Source organism: Salarias fasciatus, chromosome 9, assembly GCF_902148845.1.
Source record: "Salarias fasciatus chromosome 9, fSalaFa1.1, whole genome shotgun sequence".
NCBI lineage: Eukaryota > Metazoa > Chordata > Actinopteri > Blenniiformes > Blenniidae > Salarias > Salarias fasciatus.
This window is the reverse complement of record NC_043753.1, coordinates 18,398,225-18,414,919: the sequence shown is the minus strand read 5'-3', so window position 1 is coordinate 18,414,919 and position 16,695 is coordinate 18,398,225. Positions and strand designations below refer to the sequence as shown.

General features: G+C 42.2%; 3 protein-coding genes across 3 annotated transcripts; 1 reads left to right on the top strand and 2 right to left on the bottom strand.

The window, feature by feature from the left end:
* Window positions 1–4,249: 4,249 nt before the first annotated feature.
* On the top strand, window positions 4,250–7,121 carry LOC115394522 (charged multivesicular body protein 5-like). The gene is made up of 8 exons (XM_030099852.1): window positions 4,250–4,417; window positions 5,151–5,255; window positions 5,384–5,430; window positions 5,516–5,609; window positions 5,694–5,765; window positions 5,949–6,057; window positions 6,579–6,694; window positions 6,805–7,121. Exons 1-8 carry the CDS (start codon window positions 4,349–4,351, stop codon window positions 6,850–6,852), a joined length of 660 nt encoding a protein of 219 aa, XP_029955712.1. The 5' UTR covers window positions 4,250–4,348; the 3' UTR covers window positions 6,853–7,121.
* fastkd3 (FAST kinase domains 3) lies at window positions 7,083–10,650 on the bottom strand. Its single transcript, XM_030099851.1, has 7 exons — window positions 10,572–10,650; window positions 8,787–10,280; window positions 8,623–8,708; window positions 7,857–8,031; window positions 7,712–7,781; window positions 7,528–7,642; window positions 7,083–7,392 (listed from the first exon to the last, which is right to left on the bottom strand). Exons 2-7 carry the CDS (start codon window positions 10,249–10,251, stop codon window positions 7,294–7,296), a joined length of 2,010 nt encoding a protein of 669 aa, XP_029955711.1. The 5' UTR covers window positions 10,252–10,280; window positions 10,572–10,650; the 3' UTR covers window positions 7,083–7,293.
* A 1,134-nt stretch (window positions 10,651–11,784) lies between these two features.
* On the bottom strand, window positions 11,785–15,182 carry myl12.1 (myosin, light chain 12, genome duplicate 1). The gene is made up of 4 exons (XM_030099710.1): window positions 15,094–15,182; window positions 13,474–13,676; window positions 12,835–12,996; window positions 11,785–12,587 (listed from the first exon to the last, which is right to left on the bottom strand). The coding sequence occupies exons 2-4, from the start codon at window positions 13,655–13,657 to the stop codon at window positions 12,415–12,417; spliced, it is 519 nt and encodes a 172-aa protein (XP_029955570.1). The 5' UTR covers window positions 13,658–13,676; window positions 15,094–15,182; the 3' UTR covers window positions 11,785–12,414.
* Window positions 15,183–16,695: the final 1,513 nt, after the last annotated feature.

Below are 16,695 nucleotides of genomic sequence, written 5' to 3'. Positions count from 1 at the left end.
GAACCAGAAGACGAGGAAAGAAAAGACGATTCTGACTCGGAGTCTGATGTCTACGTTACGGCAGCTGAGAAACGAAGTGAACCAGACGACGAGGAAAGAAAATACGTTTCTGACTCGGAGTCTGATGTCTACGTTACGGCAGCTGAGAAACGAAGTGAACCAGAAGACGAGGAAAGAAAATACGTTTCTGACTCGGAGTCTGATGTCTACGTTACGGCAGCTGAGAAACGAAGTGAACCAGACGACGAGGAAAGAAAATACGTTTCTGACTCAGAGTCTGATGTCTACGTTACGGCAGCCGAGAAACGAAGTGAACCAGACGACGAGGAAAGAGACGACGATTCTGACTCGGAGTCTGATGTCTACGTTACGGCAGCCGAGAAACGAAGTGAACCAGACGACGAGGAAAGAAAATACGTTTCTGACTCGGAGTCTGATGTCTACGTTACGGCAGCCGAGAAACGAAGTGAACCAGACGACGAGGAAAGAGACGACGATTCTGGCTCGGAGTCTGATGTCGACGTTACGGCAGCCGAGAAACGAAGTGAACCAGACGACGAGGAAAGAGACGACGATTCTGACTCGGAGTCTGATGTCTACGTTACGGCAGCCGAGAAACGAAGTGAACCAGACGACGAGGAAAGAGACGACGATTCTGACTCGGAGTCTGATGTCTACGTTACGGCAGCCGAGAAACGAAGTGAACCAGACGACGAGGAAAGAGACGACGATTCTGACTCGGAGTCTGATGTCTCCGTTACGGCAGCCGAGAAACGAAGTGAACCAGACGACGAGGAAAGAGACGCCGATTCTGACTCGGAGTCTGATGGCTACGTTACGGCAGCCGAGAAACGAAGTGAACCAGACGACGAGGAAAGAGAGGACAATTCTGACTCGGAGTCTGATGGCTACGTTACGGCAGCTGAGAAACGAAGTGAACCAGAAGACGAGGAAAGAAAAGACTATTCTGACTTGGAGTCTGATGCTCACATTACGGCAGCCGTGAAACGAAGTGAACCAGACGACGAGGAAAGAGACGACGATTCTGACTCGGAGTCTGATGTCCACGTTACGGCAGCCAGAAAACGAAGTGAACCAGAAGACGAGGAAAGAGAAGACGATTGTGACTCGGAGTCTGATGTCTACGTTATGGCAGCCGAAGAACTAAGTGGACCAGACGAGGACGATTTTGAATTGAACTCTGACGATGACTTGGAATATGAACTTGACCTTGACGACCTGATGCTTGCTGAAGGGGAGAAACTCAAGGCTTCTCTGTGGGCCTTTTCCACTTGGCTCTTCAGGCAGTGGCGTGCTGTGGCTCGGCTGGCAGTGGTGGGAGCGGCGATAATGGTGGTGCTGAGGGAGGCTTAACGAGCCACTCATCAAAGTCAGTCGTATTGGAGCAGAGAGAAATGGAAGATATGGAGGGCTGCTGGCCTTCGGGATATGAGTTTGAGATCCCTACCAATTTGAAAAAAGCTTCTCTAAAATGTAATTGGCTTGAGCAGTCCAACTAAAAAAAGAGTTTGGGGGAAACAAAAAAGAGACAGATCAGTATGGAGTTTAAATCTCTCCATAGGCAATGAATGCAAAAGAAATTTGAATATTGAGCAGGGAAAAATAGAAGATACGGAGAGCTGCTGCCCTTCAGGATATGAGTTTGAGATCCCTACCAATTTGAAAAAAACTTCTCTAAAATGTAATTGGCTTGGGCAGTCCAACTAAAAGAAAAAGAGTTTGGAGGAAACAAGAAAGAGACAGATCAGTAGGGAGTTTAAATCTCTCCATAGGCATTGAATGCAAAATCAATATGAAATACAAATACTGAATAAGGATTCACTGAATAAAAAAGAGCGAGCATCCCAGATTTTGTTGTGTTTATTGTCAGTACTCTTCCAAGTGCGTGTGGTTGTAATACACATTTTCAACATCATCACCATTACTACCCTAAATCTCAAATACTGTGCAGAGCAGCTTGACGAGCAGCCACCTTTTCTTTTATGTGAGTTAACTGCACAGTGGCTCTGTTTACTACACATCTTCCTTCAATGCACACAAGAGCAAGACATTAGGGGGGGTATGAAGTGTCTGTTCCTTTTTGGTTCCAAACCTCTACTGGCTTCCCATAAATATGTCTGTCTGGATGGGGATGAAGCCTGAAAAGTCTTGCAATGACATGTCTGCATTTAGTGCATCTGAGAAGTTCTTCCGCAGTGGAGATTTAGAAAAACTTCATCTTTTGGTGAGGGTGTGGAGAAAAGGAGACAGAATTTCATCACACCGTGAAACAGAAGCATCATCTGTGTGTGACCTTTGACCTGTGTTTACAGTTTGACTGCTGTCATGAAGATGCGTATAGAGTGAAAGCAGAGTTTGTTTTTACGTTTGTTTAAGCTCTTTTGGATTTATTTCCATTCACCACTGCTCGATCATGTCAGAGTCGTCTTTGCAGAGGTGCCTACAGAGCTCTCTCTGGTCCCGGACACCCATATCGCAGACCCTCCCAAGCCTCGTCTGCTCTTCTGTCCCATGTCACTTCCCATTGGGGACAGTAGCATCAGGAATATTGTTTTTTTTAATGCAATAACGTGGTGTATTCCTGGTACTCCAGCCTGGAAGCCTCCTGCCTCCTACCCTTTAACTGCTACTAATCAAAGAGTTAATAATTTTCTCTACTGGGGTAAAATATTAGTAAATCTTATTCTCAGTTTAGAACCCAATTCAGATCCTGATTCAGAACCCGGAGCCTCAGCAGGTTCTATTCGGAAGCATACTATGCAGTTTTGTTCTGTATTTGGTGGTGCATCAGGACGTTCTTTGTCAGTTTATTGATTAAATTTTCCAACATCTGATTTAGCTCATCTGAATTGAGTGCTGCAGTTTGAAATACCTTGCCTTGATTATACACATGCACTGTTATGTTGTTGCACTTCTATTCTGTCCCACTGTGACCGCTGTTATTGTTGTTGTTGGTGGTGGTGGAGATAAATTCGATGTTGCCTGTTTCTTCTAAAGTTGTGTTAGTACTGTTATGTACACTTGAGAGAGGTTTTCTGTCAGTTAATGGCATTTCTCTAATTAGCTGTGCATATTTCTTGGATATTTCTCACCTGGGGCCTGTTGAACAAAACCAAGATAAGAGATTAAGTTGGGACATCCTGGTGATTCTCCATGCTCTGATTTTGAAACACTGATCCTAATTTAAATGTAATAGTGCCTTGGGGCTATGTGTGTCAGTCTATCACAGTGTGCATTGTTAAACATTTGTAAATGACAGTTTTCTTCAGTATGTTGTTGTAATTAATTATATCCTTAGTTCCATGAACTGGCGCCCATGATAAATTAATTGAATAGTCCTGCTTTATGGACTCAAGTATAGTAGTGAGGTTTATTTTCTGATTCACAGACATAATGAGGAAAGAGCTGAGGTGTTTCAGTTTCTTTTATCCCCTCCGTGTTTTCACATGTTCTCATGCTCTAACAAACAAACAAACTTGTCTCTTCTCAGTCATGTTTGGTTCATGTTTATTCTTTTGAGTGAGGAGAGCCACACCGGGCGACCCCTTCTGGACATTTTTGTAACTACTTTTTTCAAGTCAGTGAGCATGTATGCGTCGTGGCTCAGACACTGACAGGAGGAAGGAACAGCAGCATTCAGACTGTAAACAGATTATACTTTTGGCCCCTGACCGAGGTCGACCTTTATTTTGATGAATACGATGTAAACAATAGCCAATCCAGAGCGAGGAGTGTTAAGCCCAGCCGGCCTGTCAAAGTTGAAACTGGGTGGCAAAAACGAACAATTTTGGATTTTTTTGTTTGTTTTTGCCTAAAAAAGAGAGAAGGGCCAGTTTTGTGAAATATGATTATGCCAATTTAAAAGAAAAATAAATTAACAAAAGAACCTTGTTTTATCGTTCATTTCTTCGTTACAGAAGAAGATCATGATGCTTGAATAAAAAACGTGAATAAAAAACAAACAAACAAACAAACAATAGAATTATCTTGAATAGGAGGACAAAGCTACAACAGATTCGGAGAAGGACTCATGCCAAAAAATAAATAAATAAATAAATAAATAAATAAATAAATAAATTTTATATATATATATATATATATATATATATATATATATATATATATATATATATATATATATATATATATATATATATAAAGGAAAAAGAAAAGACGACAAGCTGTGGCAGGAGGGGCGTGGCCGTGTGTTCACGCGCCCCTCTTACGTCACCTCTGAGGCTCTTCCGGGTGTGATTTGTTTCGGTGGACTTTCAGAGTCAGCCAGCGTCGCCTGTTTTTCTGCACTTTAAAGTATATATTTCTCAAAATGAACCGTATCTTTGGAAAAGGTAAAGCTAAAGGCCCACCGCCGAACCTGACAGACTGCATTGGAAGCGTGAGTATTATCTTAACTTCACTTTTGTCTTGTTGAACAAAGTAAACAAAGATGGATTCCTTTTCTCGGGTGTTGAATAGCTTTATAATTTTTAGCTTTTGATACTTTCATCTGACAATCTGTTACAATAAATAAGCCTCGTGATAGATCTATGCACGGTTTATTTATAACACTTATATAACATTTATAACACTCGGTATCACTGACGCCGTGTAGTGTAACACATTCTTAAAACAAAAGATCATTTTGTTCAACTTGTGAATCAGCATGATGTGAGCTCCATAGGAAGTCTTGTTACTTTGTGACTGACGTTAACCTGTTTTTCTGGTTTTCTGAACTGAGCTATTACTAACTCCCTGGGAGGAGGAAAAAGGGCTTTGAAATGTTTAATGGGCGTTTGGCCTAAATGTATATCAGTATAAGATTGTGATCCATTTCTTCAGATGAAACTCAGCTCAGGGACAAAAGAGACAACACAGCTCACTGAAAACCCCCAAGCTGAAAATTGCCTTTGCTTAAATCAAAACGATTTATACAAACCCATAACATTATTTCCAAAGATGATATTGTTGGTGAAATGTGCAACACATTCAGGAAGTTTGGTTAATGAGATAGATGCCGCTGTTTGTCTATTTACTGAAGTGTGCCTTTTTTAAACATTGTCTGGTTCCATTTTTGTTGTTGTTTGGGAGTGAAATAGGTAAATATCCTGCTTTGTGTTTCCTGCCTCAAGGTCGACTCTCGGGCAGAGTCTATTGACAAAAAAATCGCCAGACTCGATGCTGAGCTTGTGAAGTACAAGGATCAGATGAAAAAGATGAGAGATGGACCTTCAAAGGTATTTTTTACTGTACAGTTTTGAGCTTGACTGTTTGCACTAAGCATTTTAAAAAATGTATGCTCTTCATATTCCTCATTTGAAGTTCCCTATTAAGTATATATTCCAAACGATTTTATTTTCACCAGAACATGGTGAAACAAAAGGCGATGAGAGTGTTGAAGCAGAAGAGAATGTAAGTATACTTCTTGTCCAGACTGAGGTGAAGTTATGGAACAGGTCTATTAAGCCATAAAGGCTAACGTCATCGTGTTATCCAGGTATGAGAGCCAAAGGGATAACCTCATGCAGCAGTCATTCAACATGGAACAACAAAACTACACAATCCAATCCCTGAAGGACACTAAAACTACAGTAAGACACGTAGAAATGTTGAATAGAAAGAGAAAATGTACTCAGGAAGTCTTTTTTTGGTTCTAACATCAGTTCGTTTCTCAGGTTGATGCGATGAAAATTGGCCTCAAAGATATGAAGAAAGCATACAAGAAAGTGGATATCAATAAAGTTGAGGTATGTGGTTCACACCAACAATCATTAACTTAACACCAACATTGATTGTTGCTTATAATTAGGGTTAATTAATTTGGAGAAAAATAAACATCTAGTTCATATTTTCATTCTTTATGAATAATCATCGAAACAGAAGAGATTACTCAAATGTGTGCATACTCTTTATTTTTCTTGGATGATTAGGATCTCCAAGATCAGTTGGAGGACATGATGGAGGATGCAAATGAGATCCAGGAGGCGATGAGCAGAAGCTACGGCACGCCTGAGATCGATGACGATGACTTGGAAGCAGGTCAGCAGAAAACCAACGTGACATGTTCGATCTGTGCTTTTTTTCTATATGTATATGTGGAACACAAGGCAGACTTGTAGTGAATTACCGAAACTTGACTGTGCAGCCAAATGTTGCCTGACGTGTCAATTTTCTCAAACATATAAAGGTAGGATCTTCAAAGCAACGAGCATTTTCCCAAGTTATGTTGTAGATTGTATGTGATCTTATGGGTTACTTTAAGGTGGGGCTGAAGCCGATCCCATGTGACATCGAGACAGACAATCACATACACTCAGAAGTTGCACCAATTTAAAGTTAATTAGCTCTAATAAGTACATGTGTTGTTGGGCTGTAATAGGTGTAAATCTGTGGTTGTCTCTGGCTTTGCTCTGCGGAGGACTGATGATCTCCACTGTTAGCTGGGATCGGCTCCAGCACCAGAGTTGGATACAGCCGTTTGGTATCGTGTCTGGGAGGACAGATTTTCCGGCTTCGCGGTGGTGAATTGACAACACCGTTCTTGTTGAACTGTTTTGCAGAGCTGAATGCTCTGGGAGACGAGTTCCTGCTGGATGAGGACACTTCGTACCTGGATGAGGCCTCGTCTGCTCCTTCCATCCCGGAGGGCCTGCCCGGAGAGAAGTCAACCAACAGGGTACTGCACAGCTTTACATTTCACACCCATCAGTTTTCTCATCTGTTTTAAAGGTGCAATGCTCACACTACTTCTGTTATTCTTTTTTTCCTTCTCGGTGTGTGTTTCAGGATGGTGTTCTGGTGGATGAGTTTGGCCTTCCTCAGATTCCGGCTTAAGGAGCAATCAGAAGATGTGGCTCATTTTACATGTATCATAGCTTTATTTTCCTCCATGTATCCAGCTGACACTCCATTCCTGGCTCCTTTGTCTAACGAATGATATAAACTGTCATGCAAAATCATTTTTAATTGAAACGGTGATTTTCATTCTTCGTGACTGAGCTTGTTTCTCAGTGTTTGAGGTGGCTTTTAGAACTGGGGATTTTCCTACCGTTGTACAGATTCTGCAGCAAAAAACCAAATAAACTATATTTTTCAAACACAAACTGGGACTCGTTCTGAAGTAATTGAAAAGTCAGTTTTTGTACACAAGTCATTTTATTTGCTGAACATTCACAGCAATAACTTAAACATTGATTTGCCAAAAAGTGTTAGCAAAAAATAAATAGATTTGTTTCTGTTATAAAAACTCAACATTCCAACCACATCCTGTTTGCTTCACCAGCTCAGCCTGTATGTGTGAGGGAAGATCTTCTTATGCAGAAACTCCACCATGGCAGTCTTGGATTGTAGTTTTTCAAATTCATAGAAAGGAATCTATGAAACAAAACAAATACGGTGGTTATTTCTAAAACTTGGAACTTAGCCATCTGGATTACACAGATGTATAAAACACTGACAGAAAACCACAGGAGGACTGTTAGAGCTTTAAAGCGAAGATTAAAGTCTGACCTGAACAACTTCATATCCCAGGAGCCTCAGATGGCGTTGCTTGATGGCCTCTTGTCCGAGCAGCTGCTTCGTGTTTGACGCGAACCTCTTTTGTCCATCAATGCAAAGAGCTATCCTGCAAAACGAACAGAAAACTGTCATCCAGAGTCATCACACCAAAAACTAACCCTCTATAAATGTTTACCTCTTATAGACGTCATCAACGTGTCTGGCGGGGAGCACAAACCCCTCTTCATCAAGTTTTATCTCCACATCTGCAACAGAAACAGACAATTTATAAAACTGGCCAATAAGACTGAAGTGATGAAGTGATGCTAAGCGCAGTTTACCAAGAGTGTAGCAGTATGGAGTCAGAACTTTAGATGCAAAATATGAACGATCCCCGAGCAAATCCACCAGTCCGATTTTCACCAGGTTGTACAGATGCTGATCCACTGGCGTCTCCAGGGAGCCGCCGAACAGCAGGAAAGACTTGATGCGGTACTTTGGAGGGAGCTGGGGCCCCTGATGAGGAGCAAACAGACAAACATATTTACAATATACAACAAAGCAGAATATGGTGTTTGATATACAAAACACCCTTTGAAGGTAAACTTAAGTCTACAAGTCAAACTTAGAATAATATCTCTGAAGGTCTATTAAGACACATTTTCCAGTTTTTAACCCTCTAGGACTTGATTAAATTCATTTTTATTTTATGGCCATAGATTTGTAACAAAGGTGCAACTACTGAGTACATGTGCCTATTTTTTCAGAGTAACTTCTAAGATACTAACTCCTCACAACATGTCAACTGATTATTTCTGCTAGAAATACGGTGCTTCTTGACAGTAAATGTAAATAAGGCCTGTTTATTTCCATTTCAGAAGGCTCCTCATTTGTGAAGAAGATTAAATTCTGCAGCAGCAGAGCTGACTTTGATGGTAGCAGCTGTGAAAAAATATGTACAAAACCTTTCAATGCCAAATAGCTTTTCCTGTAAATCTTCTGTAAATTACAATTTTAAGGTTATGAGTGGTTCACTCAAACTGTCTTATTTTAAAAGTTGATCGAAGGTTGCGTTTCAGGTTTTTGATGGCGTTTTCCATACGTTACCTCATAAAAGGGACACTCCAGCTTCATGGTCATGTAGAGCTGAGTCAGCTGTGCCAGCATGCCCCGGTTGATTCTGGTGTCCTGCTCTACAGCACAACACATTCAACAGCGTCAGCGTCACCGCGCTGGCTCACACACGCAAGTTATCTGGCGGCACGTCTTACCTTGTAGCTGCTGGAGGAAGTAGCTGTTGAAAACTTTTGAAACAAAGTTGACGGGGAACCTCTCCACCAGGGTGCAGGCGTGAAGCAGGGTGAGCAGCGTTCGTGGCTGGAAGTGTGAAAAACGTGTGCGCAGGATGATTTCCACCTTCCTGAACAGATTGCCTGCGTTGGGCGGCAGGTATCCCAGCTTCCCGAAAGCGGCGATCTGCCTCGCCACCTGGCTGGTGCTGTAGCCGTCTGCTCGGTACACAAAGCTCTCTGCAACGGCATCGAAGACGGCTGGCGACAGGATTCTCCTCCGGCCAAAGAACTGCATCACTTTGGATATCGTCTCCGGGTGGGAAGTGAAGGCCACTGTGGGAATATATCTCTCCATTGCTTCCACAAAATATTGATCACTGTGACCAAAGTGCATCAATGCGCCGAGTACATGAGTGAGCTCCTCATCTGTGAAGTGAGGTACATGCCTTGTGGACTGTTTGCAGAGACTGATCACGAGAGGCATGGCCTGCATTTGATTCAGGGCGACCAGAGCTCTCAGCAGCCCGCTGACAGCAGCAGGACCCATGCGGGAGGTGACAGTCACAGCATGGGTGTGCATGCAGTTGAGCAGGTCCCTGTATTTCCCATCTTCACCTGCACTGCCTTCCAGAAGTCTGTAAACAGAAACGAGCTCGGCTACGCTCCACCGAGCAGGCGCCTGTCTCTGAATCTGCTCCATCACCTGCTGTAGCATCACACATTCTGGCCCCTGCATGGCCAGCATGGCCTGCCCCAAAGTACACAGCTGGTCTATTCCCATCTCACCACGATCGAGTCTGACCTGACTCTCTGACACCAGCCGCACCATCAGCGTGCTCCAGGGGTCCAGGTAGAGGCGTGTGCAGGCCAGAAGAGCCGACACCAGCCCGGCATCCGTCAGCCGCCCAGAATCCTGCTCCAGCTGGCAGCACAGAGCCCTGATGGTGTCTTTCTCGAGCACAGCTGGATCTCGAAGAGCGTTGCCCTCCTGCTCCAGGTCAGCCACCCGGTGCAGTGCCGCTGCTGCCATGGTGTCAGACAGCGTCTCCACTGAGCACAGCAGTTTGAAGACCTTCCTGGAAGAAGAGCAGGTCTCCAGACGCTGCAGGAAGCCGTGTTCCTCCTCAGCTGTTGGCCGGTGCAGCAGAGTCAGACAGAACCGGGGAACAGAGTCCCTGTGGAGTCCCACCGAGCTGCTGGCCACAAAGGACGGCTCTCTAACGATGGTGGTCAGGCTCCTGTGGATCCTGAAGTCCGGCTGGAGCTTCAGGCAGCCCTGTATGCGGATGCATCGACTGGCTGATGTGCACAGACAGGCAACACACACAGACTGAGCCAGACTGCTGGTGATCTGGAGCCTAGAGGGGCGGAAAGGTCCCGCAGGGTGACACTGGATCCTGAAGTGACCCAGCAGAGGAAGTCTCTGGGTCAGCTTCAGAGCCATGACCCCGGTCCAGGACACCCTAGTCCAAGCTGAGAACGAAACGGAAACACGAAAACGGATTACAGTCTCACTTAAGCACACACAAAGTACAGTTAAATCTATAACAGTACAGTAGTGAAAGCACCCTGCGTCTCCGCCGCTACTCTCCTGTTAACTAACCAACCTTGAGAGATGCTAACCTCAGTTAGCCGCTAGCTAACTCCCGGAGGGGAGCGGGGAGACCAGTAGTTGTAAAAATACAAGACGCCGTGAATCGAAAACTCAAAGTCAGAGTCGTCAATGTGTTTAAAATGATAACACGAAACCAGTAAATGTCATACCTGGAGCCTTTCAGGGCGGAAAGCGGGCATAGAAGCGCTCACACCGGGGATGCGCTCCAGCGTGGTTCCGTAACCGGCGTGAGGCGTTCAAGGCACCTCAGAAATCTGAGTTTCCTACTGATGCAATGGTAATTTATTCAGCTTATTGTTAAAGCTGTAGAAATATACATACAGTGCCATTATAAACAAAAATCTGGTGAAATCTGTCTCTATTCATACAAAACAACATATGTTCGTTTTTATAACCGTATATATCATTATTGACATGCCCTGTAAATATTCAGTTCTTTTGTATGTATGGTTCTTTACGTGCATACATTTCCTCTATAAATGTTTACTAGAAAGACAACATAAAAGTTTGTGCAATAATTCCATATTAAAGACATATTTATGGAAGAAGTTTACATGGATCGGTCTCTTGCCACACAAGAATGTCTCCAGTTTTGCATGTTCTTCCTGAGTGCGCATTTTCTCCAGCAATTCCAATCATTGCAGAATGTCAAATGGATGCACAGGAGCGAAGGTGTGTGGTTCCATTGTTTTGTCTTTGATTTACTGTAACACTGGGGCCTTGGAGTTAATTTTGACCAGGATTATCCTTTATTTCTAACACTGATACAGGACCACCTTTCTTCACCTGCATAGTAGTTCAAACGTTAGATGCATGTTGACTCAGAGTGACGCTGAAAAGTCAATCCATGCATTTGTTAGCTCCTTTGGAACTGTTGGATTTTTTTCCTCTGTAAAAGTGCCTCGAAATGACTGTTTTAACTGGCACCACGTAAATGAAGCTGAATCCCGACTGGGCTGGATTTGTTTCCAGCCCCTCATGAACATGCCCGATAAAGAATATTAGATGGATAGAATAAATACAATGTGTCACCATTGATCAGTAATTTATTGATTCCAATATATTCCTGAAAAGAAAACTCATTGGCCACACTGTCCCCGAAAATCATAAGCGGTTTGGGATACAGCATATCTACAGTGAATCAGAAAGCTGCTCGTACTTTAGTGGGATGTGCATTTCTGATGACTTTGAAACAAAAACATTCATTTAGCAGCTAAACTGAGGTCCTGTGAGAGAACCGACTGCAACTTTTGATAGCAAGGTAACTTCAGGTGTGTCATACATGTTTAACAGTTCGCCGTCTCCACTTATGTAACATTTTTTTTGATCCACATGTGATTAATCACCACCTCAAACAGTACCAACAGTCTTCCCACTTTTATTTCAGGATTGAATTTACCTCCAAAAAACATGACCCCAAATAACTCTGTACGAGTCCCTTTAAATCTGTGCATTCAAAACTCAAAGTATTGAGCTGGAGCGAGTTCTCACATGTTAAATGAATTTGGTTGTGAATGACAGCAGACTTGACAGGACTTGATAAACTCCAGAGGACGCAGCTTCAGTCCTGTTACACACCCGTGAAACAAAAAAAAGAAAAAGACAAAAAAATTCTTTTCAGTTTCATTTATGGAAGGGAAACAGCAAAATACAACTTGATAGAGGGCTTTATTTAAAAAGTTTATATTATAAAATGTAAAAATTCAGCTAAACCCGATCACATAAATTGCAAAGACTTATCCCTTAAGAGCTTCCTAAGTGATGCCACTTAACATTGTAACACGACAAAGCATTTAACAAGCCATTCCGATTTCTTCTTCTCAGCAAGATGTGTACTTTTGGCAACACTGGAAGTTCACAGCAAACAGACTGGATAGTTATTGCTTTGGTTTGTTTAAAGTGGGGTTTGTACTGGACAGCTGAGATATGCAGCACGGTGGTCTAGCTGACGGGAGACAGGCGGGTTTCACGGGGGAATGCCGGTACGGTGCTTTAATCGTCCTTGTCCTTGGCTCCATGCTTTAGGATGCGCGTGAACTCCACGTAGTTGAAGTTACTCTTCTTGTCGATGGGGGCCTCCCTGAACAGCTCATCCACCTCCTCATCCGTAAACCGGTCACCCATTGTTGTGAGCAACTCTCTGAGGTAATCTTCCTGGATGAAGCCTGTCAGAAAGAAGCAGTCAGGTCAGATCAAGAAGCACAGACGGCAACAAACAATGCCGGGCTGATCTCTGGAAGAATTTCATTCAGCATTTCTGGAAACCTTAACATGAGCAGAGGCACACAAAATGTCACAAATGTCTCAGGAGTGGAGTTGAAACAACATTTTCAATCTGTTACAATAAATGCTACAGCGTCCTGAAATTCTGACTGCAAATTCAAGTTCTCTGTAAGAGTAAATCAAATTTACCTGTTCCCTCCTCATCAAAGCAGGCAAAAGCATTTCGAATCACATCCTCTGGGTCTGTTCCGTTCAGCTTCTCACCAAACATGGTGAGGAACATGGTGAAGTTGATGGGTCCAGGAGCCTCGTTCATCATGGCCTCCAGGTATTCTTCACTTGGATTCTTTCCTGTATGAACATAAACAGACATGGTGGACTCAGAATGGAATAATAGCTCAATTTATTTATAGACTTTCACAGTTGCATAAATGAACAGCTCTGAGAAATGTGCACTGACTGCTTATTTAACGTCTCAAGAACTCTCAGTATTACAGATGACATGCAAAGCAGGATGGGTGGTGTAGGAGATTCACCATTCAAGCCAAAATAGACATTTCATAAAGAAAAAAACACAGCTGACATTACAAACAAGTGTCCAACTAGTTTATTTCCTCTACACCAAAAGGATTTTTGATGAGAAAGAGTTGAATTACGAAGTGACATTAGCAGCTGATGAAAATGCAAATACCCCTCACTTGTAAAACTAGTTTCCAAACGTGACACACCCACATGATATACAGCATGCTCCTGCACGTACATTTACACAAAAAACTGATCTATCCTGAACTCATACTGACATTCACAGTTTCGAAGATTTGTACTTACCCAGTGATGCAAGCATGTCGTGAAGGTCCTCTTTGTCAACAAACCCATCACGGTTCTGGTCGATCATGTTGAAGGCCTCCTTGAACTCCTGAATCTGAGACTGGTCAAACATGGCGAAGACATTGGAGGTAGCGCGCTGGGGGCGCTTCTTGGTGGACTTTCCCTTTGCCTTTTTGCTCGACATTTTGAATGTTTAGTAGTTTCTGCAATCAAAAATAAATGATGAATTTAGTGAGGCGCTGGGGCAGATGAGGAAAGCTTTGAAAACAAATATTAATCGCTGGTAAAAGTTCAGCGCCATATTTCAAATGTATCCATCTTATTGGAAAATATTACATAATATAATGCACATGATTGAAGACAATGAAAACAATTCATTAGACAATTATCCGAATATTGTAGAAAGAGTCAAGTCAGGCCAAGCATCTTATTCAACAATAATGACTCAGTACATGACAGGATGGTTCATCAGCAATTCATAACTGAGTGGGACACAATCCGATCAAAGATGAAGTGGGTCACACTATTGCTGAAAATAATATTTCGTCATGTCCACAACTGAGGGGCTGGGTAATTTAATTCTCTGGCAGTGAATCCCCTGAGTGGTGTCCCTCAGTGAGCTATAAATGGAAATGTTCCACATCTTACTGGGTTGATCAGCTCACTGCCTTCACTAAGGGCAGGAAAATTACTGATGTGAGGACAGATGCCCTTATCAGGTCATGTGTTGAATGCAGGCTGTCCCGCATTCACACCTGACAGTAACTTTTACCGAGAATATAATGTGATATTGTATATATCATCTATATACCTACAAAAGACACTAATGAGATTCACTAGGATGTACTAAACACTGACTTAACCATATTTCAAGAGCTGTCGTTACGAATCGTTTCTTCAATATAAGAAAACACTTAACAAATTTAATAATTATCTCACACAAACCGCTAACAACTAAGGCAACAAGTACTTCTCAATCATTAGGTAAGGGAAGCGTAAATGGCTAAAATGTTTTCCTGAAGTATGGAATGCAGTCCCATTATGACTGTGAGGCATTCAGTTTAATGATCTGGCTAGCAAGACCTAACATGACGAAAAATATGAAAATTATATAAAAATCACGCTGTGGAGAACAGAACCAACTAATTTAACATATAAGCGGATTCGAGCCAATTTATGACTTCGTTTAAAGCAATTTAATCATGAAATGGGGAAATTTTAGAGGTGGAATTCACGACAGCCCTAAGCAGCATCATCAGAGCCTGCGACGTCGTAACAGCCTGCGGCCTACCTCAGCACCGTTTCAGCTCTCACGAACGACCAGCTGGTTAAATATACTAGTTTAAACTGGGACATTTTCAGCTAATAACATCATGAATCTGCTCTAAACCCGATGGATGGGTGCTTTGAAGAAGTTAAATGTGTAATCTATACTGCATATGGAATTGTTAGCAAGCGAGCTAACTATTAGCCATATTTCCAGCATTACGATGCCACTAAATAATGGATTATTTGGACATAAGCATCCAACATCAAAGGCAAGTGTTCAATGTGTACACAGCAAAACATTTCAAATGAATCTAGCTATTAGAGAAAAGCAAAGTTAAAACACGGTCTCACCTGACAACGAACGGAAAATAGTCAGCGAGCCCGGTCCTGCTCCTTTTCTCAACCACCGCCCTTCACTTCCTCATAACACTGACGGGTTCCGTACTAAACACTGGAGCAAACCAACACGGAAAAATAGGGGTGATCGTCAGATGAGACACAAACACGGCTCATCTTAAAAACAGTCCGTGCTTTTTCTTAGCCTTAACATCATCATTACAGATTTTCTCATTAAGTTATGTTGATAACGTCTGACTAATTGTCTTTAGCTTGGGGAATAAATGAAATGATTAACTCAAACACCCCTTTAATGGCGCAATCGTAGCTTCCATAAACACAGGCTTGCCTGCGTTGACATTCCTGGATATGCCCTTTTAAGGGAAGAGAGCGCACATCCTCCCTGGCATTGTGCTCCTCATGTAAGGTGTAGATAAATGTGATCTCTGGCGAAATGGGCGTTGTCTCTCTTCAATTAGATCAATCAGAGCAAATCATTTCAAGGAATACTATTCTATTGTTGTCGCTCATTTGTTAAGATGGCGTGTAAGGTAGAAATGATATAAAGAATTTTTTTACAACTTTAATTGTTAGATTTTTCTTTTTCTTCTTCTGCAACTATTTGGATTTATTTCTAAAAATGAAGAATCCAGTCTCAATTATGCTTTGACTCGTTTCAGTAAACTTTGAAAAGATGAGAAATTAGAGGAGGTTCATTCACAACAAGCAAAACAACAATGGAACATCTTTCCAAGTTAGATAAATATAGTTACTGACCGTGGACGACAATTGGCACTGTGGTCATTGCTGTAAGCAGAGATTACTGCTGCAGGACCTCGACAGCAACACATGGAACTGTTGAGTCACAGGTTAAAACAAGGCCCAGCTGTCCCAGCACGATGGCATTCATAGCTATTCATGTGAACCTTCTAGAAACTGCAAATGGTGTTAATGATGTGTGAGAATAGGAGGTTAAAGGTCAAAACTCCACCTTCTCGGGATCTGTTATCGATATGAATTCTTAAGAAAAGGACAATTAGTACAGTGATGCATATTGTATGGAAAAATTTATATATAGTTTCATTCATTCCATTAAACCTATATGTGTGCTTACAAAAAGCTTGATATTACGCTTTTTGTGTTTCAGTTTGAGGTATTCCTGGGAAAAAATAGGACAGTTATAATCTTTGCAATCAAAATCTTTACATCACTCTACCATGTTGGATCTCTGTTACTGCATGAAGGCCGATGGACAGCAGTGGGGGGACTTATCTTCATTATTTATTGCAGTCTTCATTTTTACCGCTAGAGGGCGCCGCTTTCACATGGAACTTTACATTTTCTCAGAACAAGCGTGAGCACTTAATCCCTGAAGAGTTTGATTTTAATGAGGAGCTTTAGTGGGCTTCCCTCGGAGTTTTCTGATAATTACTTTAGATTTTGTTGTATTGAAGCAGGAGGGACTTCTAAAATAGGCAGGGCAGGGTTGACACCACCTCTGTCGAGGTAAGTAATAGTTTTGACTGCCACATGTAACTCAGGTCTATGTTGTAACTCAGCAAACGTAAATAACCTCATATATCCTCATCATATGGAGTCAAGGTTAAACAGGCCACA

What these genes read in the sequence shown, in the direction of transcription:
- LOC115394522 (XM_030099852.1), top strand. Translation starts at nt 4,349, where the DNA reads ATGAACCGTATCTTTGGAAAAGGTAAAGCTAAAGGCCCACCGCCGAAC. An exon ending in TGAGAGATGGACCTTCAAAG is followed by an intron (nt 5,256 to 5,383) that starts GTATTTTTTACT and finishes TATTTTCACCAG; the next exon opens with AACATGGTGAAACAAAAGGC. An exon ending in GAGAGAAGTCAACCAACAGG is followed by an intron (nt 6,695 to 6,804) that starts GTACTGCACAGC and finishes TGTGTGTTTCAG; the next exon opens with GATGGTGTTCTGGTGGATGA.
- myl12.1 (XM_030099710.1), bottom strand. Translation starts at nt 13,657, where the DNA reads ATGTCGAGCAAAAAGGCAAAGGGAAAGTCCACCAAGAAGCGCCCCCAG. An exon ending in CGACATGCTTGCATCACTGG is followed by an intron (nt 12,997 to 13,473) that starts GTAAGTACAAAT and finishes ATGTTCATACAG; the next exon opens with GAAAGAATCCAAGTGAAGAA. An exon ending in CTTTGATGAGGAGGGAACAG is followed by an intron (nt 12,588 to 12,834) that starts GTAAATTTGATT and finishes TCTTTCTGACAG; the next exon opens with GCTTCATCCAGGAAGATTAC.
- fastkd3 (XM_030099851.1), bottom strand. Translation starts at nt 10,251, where the DNA reads ATGGCTCTGAAGCTGACCCAGAGACTTCCTCTGCTGGGTCACTTCAGG. An exon ending in CTTCCTCCAGCAGCTACAAG is followed by an intron (nt 8,709 to 8,786) that starts GTAAGACGTGCC and finishes GTTGTGCTGTAG; the next exon opens with AGCAGGACACCAGAATCAAC. An exon ending in TGGAGTGTCCCTTTTATGAG is followed by an intron (nt 8,032 to 8,622) that starts GTAACGTATGGA and finishes GCTCCTCATCAG; the next exon opens with GGGCCCCAGCTCCCTCCAAA.